Source organism: Boleophthalmus pectinirostris, unplaced genomic scaffold (assembly GCF_026225935.1).
Source record: "Boleophthalmus pectinirostris isolate CB_2022bp ecotype Guang Dong unplaced genomic scaffold, ASM2622593v1 HiC_scaffold_10, whole genome shotgun sequence".
Taxonomy (NCBI): domain Eukaryota; kingdom Metazoa; phylum Chordata; class Actinopteri; order Gobiiformes; family Gobiidae; genus Boleophthalmus; species Boleophthalmus pectinirostris.
The window spans coordinates 32,762,045-32,768,704 of record NW_026570971.1 but is presented as its reverse complement, the minus strand read 5'-3'; the positions used below and the strand labels follow the sequence as shown (position 1 = coordinate 32,768,704).

At 37.4% G+C, this 6,660-nt stretch overlaps 1 protein-coding gene across 1 annotated transcript in view; it reads right to left on the bottom strand.

Moving 5' to 3' along the window:
- LOC110153091 (potassium voltage-gated channel subfamily H member 5-like) overlaps positions 1 to 6,660 on the bottom strand; it is a 118,108-nt gene that overhangs the window by 88,998 nt on the left and 22,450 nt on the right. Inside the window, exons 5-6 of the mRNA XM_055161197.1 lie at positions 2,996 to 3,111; positions 1,817 to 2,209 (exon numbers count right to left, since the gene is read on the bottom strand). Of these exons, the coding sequence (XP_055017172.1) occupies positions 1,817 to 2,209; positions 2,996 to 3,111 (509 nt within the window). The remainder of the gene's footprint in view (positions 1 to 1,816; positions 2,210 to 2,995; positions 3,112 to 6,660) is intronic.

Sequence of the window (6,660 nt, the reverse complement as noted above, 5' to 3'; positions counted from 1 at the left end):
GTCCTGGTTTAGTCCTAGTTTAGTCCTGATTTTGATTTCATTTTAGTTATACGTTTTTAATGCTCCACTCAGAGAGTTCAGGAGTCTAACCCACAACCTCCTCACTGACAAACTATCTTGACAAGAAATTGAATCTTTTGTTTACTCTCAGTGTGTTGATATTTGAAACTGTAGTTCGATACTTGAGGACAGACTCCAGTATCGAGCTACAGTCTCAAACGGACCTTGGCATTATGTGATTTTATGAATAAAGATTTCACATCCTGTAAATGTCAAGAAAAATAAAATTACTTCATTTCTCCTCAAGCAACTCAATAAGAATAAACTCTCCTCCTCCTCCTCTAAAACCAAAACCAACAGCCTCCTCAGCCTCTCCGTCTCCTCCTCTTCACTGCCAGTGTCTAAGCACCTATAACACTAAAGCTGATAGATGAGCTCATTTTAAAGGTACATTGTGTAATTTTTTTCTGGTGATGGTGGGCATCTGTTTGTTTTCATAAACGTGATATTATATATATATATATATATATATATATATATATATATATATATATATATATATATATATATATATATATATATATATATATATATATATATATATATATATATATATATATATATATATATATATATATATATATATATATATATATATATATATATATATATATATATATATCCATGAAGACAAACAGATGATGCCACCAGACAAAGTTACAGGTCAGATCTGTGGAGAGGTGACCCTGCTGCTTTTTTTTTTTTTTTTTGAGAAAAAAAAAACCAAAACATCTGTAACATCTGTAAATGAATGAATGATATGTTTAAAGGTGCACTATGTAGCTTTGCTGATGAAGGGTCCTGCTGCTTTTCTCCATGGAGATGTTAATGCTTTGTCTTGCATGTTTCACAGTATGGCATTAAACCCACATATCTTGCATTTCTTACATCCTGACAGCTGTCAGTGCTCAAAAATAACTTGAAAAAGTGTGCACACTTAACGTGTCTCATCACCTTGTCTCCTTGGAGATTAGTTTAATGTGGAACATTCCAGGCAAAGCATTAACATCTCCATGGAGACTAACAATTAATGTAGCAGATTTGTAAGTTTTGTTTTGTGTGTGGTTGTTTTTAGCCCATTTAAACTCAGGGGGAGGTGTGAAACAAGTTTAGCTTTAAATATGAAATAATTCACTTTGTCTCCAAGAGTCCAATTAAAACATATTTAGTGTCTCTGAGTGCTACTGACGTCAGCACTAAACCACTGCTCATTATAACACTGTTTTAACTGGGAGGAAGGTGGGTCAAATCCCAATGTAGCAAAGTTTACTGTTGTGTCATTGAGCAAGACCTTGTTGTATGAAAGGAGTTTTCCTCTCTTCACACTGTCCTGTACTTCATTTCATTTTATCAGTGACTCACTTTTAAAGGTACAGTCTTTCTGGAGGTGGCACATGCCCTGCATGATTCCATGGAAATAAAAAGTTAAAATCATACTTTGGAACTTTCTCCATGGAGACAGATAAGTTTGATGCCATACTGTGGAATATCATAGCTAAAGGAACAAGATTCCCATGGACACAAGCAGTAAACAATCAGAGTGTTTCAGAGCAATAAAAACATGCTTTTTTAAAAAAAAATAGTTACATACTGTGGCTTTAAATCACCAAAAAATGTTCATCGCATGTAAGAAAATATATTCACAATAAACAACTGAAAATAATCCAGGCAAAGCAAATCTCCATGGAGACAAGCAGGTGGCAGATCAGAAAAGTTCCACAGTGCAGCTTTAAAGTTGAGTTAAAGGTTCCCTCACCTCATCGACGTTCTCAAAGGCGTTGATGATGTCATAGGGCAGACAGGACAGCAGGTCGATCACAAACCAGGTCTTCAGATAGTTCATTCGGATGAGCTTTGGGTCAGAGATCACCTCTCCTCCAGGTCCTACGAACGTGGTGTGGAAGTTTAATACGATGTCCACCAGAAAGATGACGTCCACCACGCTGTCCAGCACCAGCCAGGTCACGTTGTTCTGCTTGGTCTTGAAGGACACGTTGTATGGGACCATGATGGCCGTGTAGAAGGTGAGGATGAGGATCACCCAGTCCCAGGTGGTCTTAAAGGTGCAGTAGTGAAGGATGATGTGAGGAGGAGTCTTTGGAGCCTCCTGTTTGTACTGAGGCAGGATGTCTGAGTTCAGCTGGAGAACCTGAAGAGGAGAAGGGAAACGTTATAAAGAGGAACAGGATGATTCAAATGATGATTATTGTGAGAAGAAATTTCACAAACATTCAGAACAAAATATAACTTCTTTTAGCAGAGATTAATAAGAGTCTGATGCTTTGATTGTTGATCTTGTAGAAATCTGCCCTGTTTCACAGTCTTCTGTGTCAGCTACTAGTATATCTGCACCAGGGCCCGCACTACACCTTTGCACAGAAAATGGAGAATTGTAGTCTTCAAAAAAGGGCAATTGTTTTCAGGGTTTTGATTTAAAAAATGACCATGTTATGTGATGTGTCAGTGTATTAAAAATAATAATAAATGTAAATGGTTTTATTTCCATCATCTTGCAAAGTCTTTTTAATAGGTTTTTATTTAAAATTTATCGTGATGAAATATTTGTGGAAAAAATCTGGTGCATTGTAACATATTCAAATGTTTTTACACAGGCTTATTTGTCTATAATGTGAATGAATGAAATGTCTCTTAAAACTGCAAAACAAATGTACCTATGGGTACAAATCAAACAGTCTAACGTAATGTGGAATCTGGCACTACCTTCATTCATGTTTCCCATGTTACTGTTTAATTGTCTGTAATGTTCATCAGTCCATGGTGCGTTTGTTCAAAATATTGACTTTCAAGCGTCTCTCAAATATAAATGCTCCAACTTGAGGCGTGTGGCATGATTTCTGCCTGAGCATAACTGAGCATAAGAAACTTTAGAAAATGGTGGCCATATTGTCACTGGACTTAATAACAGTGTATTGACCTCAGCGAGTCGGCTCTGCTTGTGGCACTCATGTTTGCCCACAGGGGGCGCCAGCTGCTGCAGACTGTTCCTGTTTGTGGTCAGAGCACGGGTCAGACGGGCAAACTTGGTCCAGCCTGGAGAAGGAACAAAAATAACAAAAATATTGATGAAAAGAGAATTATAATACCAGATATAAAGGAAAAAGCAAAAGATATTCATAAAGTAGAATTAAAGGTGCACTATGTAACTTTTTGGTTGGGGGTCCCATCACCTGCTTTTTTCTATGGATATGTCATTCCTCCATACCAGGAAATTCCTGGTTGTCCTGATCCGATCACGTGATTGGAAATCGGTGCCAATCACTTGACTGCGGACTTGGACGTTATGGTCCGATCAGGTGTCGAATAAATAATATACATACATAACACACAGAGCACACAGGACACACAGCACACAACAGGTTTGTTGTTGTTGTTGTTGTTTTTTTAACTGACGTGCGGGATTTACTCAGGGACGTCCTGTTAGCGACTGTCTGTCCCAGCACCTGCTGTACTAGAGGGACTTTTGGGCCGTGCCGTGTTCGGACGCTGTTGCCTGGGATTTGACATTTTTCACACTAAGTTCAGCCCAAATACTACACATTAAAATCAATACAATCTGATCCCTCCGTACATCCTGGATCTTATTCTTTGCTCGTAGTTCATTTCATAATGTTTTATAGAAGTATCGGATTGGAACTCGGTATCAGCAGATACTCAAAATCAAATGACTCGGACTCGGCCTTGGCCTCAGCCGTGATCGGGACATCCCTACCAGGAATGTTCCACAGTATGACATTAAACAGCTCTACCTTAGATTTGTTCAATCACAGGTGCTTTTACAGTTTAAAAATACAGAGAAAAACAGACACTGACTGTGAGCAGGCTCGCCTCTCCACAGATCTAACCTGTAACTTGTTCTGGTTTGGTCTCCATGAAGATAGAAAGGTTTAATGCCGTATTGTGGAACATTCCAGACAAAGCAACAACATCTCCATGGAGAAAAACATTTGACAGATGCTCCAGCAGAAAAGTAACACAATGCACATTTAAAATATAAGATACAAGAAACAAAAAATAAAGAAAGTGGAGAGAAAAGAAACCCAAAAGAGAAAGGACTCAAACAAACTTTCTTCAGCCTGGAAAGGAAAAAACTAAGAAATATATGTATTATTCAGAAAGAGAATAAATATACAGAGGATTCAAACTCCATCCAGCCAAAAGAGAAAAAATTATACAGAAAAAGAAATATTCAAATACAAGATAAAGAAAAAACATAAAATATCTTAAGAAACATATTATTTTTAGGGTTTTTGTTTAGGGTGACAATTTCATTTGATAAACCCATTATTTTTCATTGTCGTGGATTTCTTTTGGTCCCCGTAATCTGAAATAATTACGTTCCAAAATGTGTCTAAAAATAGAACCTCATAGTAACCAAAACTATCTGTATTATAGTATTCTGGTGTTCCCTCTCGTTTTAGCCTGGTCTCTCTTTATATATAAGTGTGATATTTTTAGCTTTGGCCCGTGCGTTTTCTCCTGTACTGTTTAAACCATTTGCTGGAGGCGAACTATCTTTCCCAATCGGAGCTTTTGTTGTCATATTTACCTCTCAAAGTGCTGCGTAGTGAAGTCTTTAGATGAACAAAAGGAGATTATGTAATAGTATCATGTGGAGGTGACAGGTTCGCTTACGTTAACATAGTTTTAACTGCACACAGATGGTAAACACATGTAAGGCTGGTAAATGTGTTCAAGAGCAGTGATAGAAACGCTGTATGTGCAAACTCAACTCAGCAGGGGGGCTGTTTAAAGGTGCATTGTGTAACTTTTCTGGTGATGGGTCCATCAAACGCTTTTCTTCATGGAAATGTTACTGCTTTATCTGGAATGTTTCACAGTATGGCATTAAATTAAATGTTTCTATCTTCATGCAGACCAAACCAAGTTAACCACCTGTAATTTGATAAATGTAAGTTTAAAGTCACACTGTGGAACATTCCAAGCAGCATTATGATGTATCCATGGAAACAAGCAGGTGACGGACCCCCAACCAAAAAGTTACATAATGCACCATTAACAAAGATCTCTGTTAAAAAGTAAGTTTTTATATTATATAGAGCTTTTCTCAGACATATGTCACAAAGACGCTTTACAGAGCATTATTCATTCACTTCAGACCTGGTGAAAGGAAGTTACTACTGTAGCCACAGCTGCCCTGGGGCAGACTGACAGAAGCGCAGCTGACGGTCTCTGCCATTGGTCCCTTCGACCACCACCATCACTCATACGCTCCACTTTCATATTAAGCAATGTGGGTGAACACATCGCAAAGTGGACAAAACTCAACATGAATTTCATGTATTTACAATTATAAACCTGGTTTGTTTGGTTCTGTTCTAATCCAGGTATAATTACAAACTTAAATGGTCCAGTACTCTATTTTCCCCCATGTATTTGAGCAAAATGTGCCTTGCCAGTAGGAGCGTAACAGTACAAAAATCACACTCCTGTACATACCTCAGTTTTGAGGTCACAGTTCTGTTCATTTTCGATACAGTATGGAACAAAATGCAAAACCATTTATGTTTATTAAACCAACATTTTTTATTTTTTTTTTGATTTATACAAATGGGAAAATAAAATAAATGAAAAGTGCTGCTTGGTAATACTAATAAGTTAAATAAAAATATGTACAAATAAGCAACAAATGTATGAAATATCATAAAAATAAATTCCTTTTAAACAGTAAACAAAGTTTTACTTTTACTTTTATTTACAAGTTTTACTCAGTCTTTATATTTTAGGCCTGAAAAACCAACTTGTCCACTTTGTCTGTAGTAAGTGCAGATCTGCTGCAGTTACAACGTCCCCAGTGACTGTAAATACACTTTTGCTGTTCTGTGTCAGCGAAAGGCAACGACAGTAGTTTTGCGAGGATTCCCGTGGCTCCGAGGGACATAGTCAAGGTGAGGGGCAATTGTTGTCAAGGTGACCGTCCTAACTATAAAGCGCTGTGAGACACTCTGCCTCAATCACAGATGAGTTCTCTCGTGAATATTAAAGATCTGAGCCTCTGTGTAGCTGCACATGTAGTGGCCGAATGTAAACACACAAACTGCACAAACTCACTCGCGCACAGCCCTGCACCCAACAGAACATCCTGTACTAAAACTGTTCAGCACAAATACATGTACTGTTACAGCCCAACTTACCAGAGTACAGATACAAGCAGCTCTAAAGATCGAAACAAGTCCACTGTGTACTGTCTGCATCGAATTACATATTTCATTGTCTGAGAATCAGTACTCTAAGTGCACGGTTAGCATGTTAGTTGTTGTCAGCATTACAGTGAAATGCTGAACGTTGTAAAAAAAAGCATTTTTTTACTCATCATGTTGAATCATTAGAATGCTCTTAATGCATTCAAAGAAAAAAGCTTGACCAAAATGTGAGATTTAAACACTTAAATCGATCAGAAAATGACTTAAAAGGAGTGAAATGATCTGTCCATGCAGCAAAATCATTTTACTTGACAAGTTCTCTTAAAATAATGAAGCAGCTTAGAACGAGTAAGTAGATAAAACTGAAAACAATATGAATAATCTGATAGAAGTTTTAAAATCTTGGCCAGATCAGGGA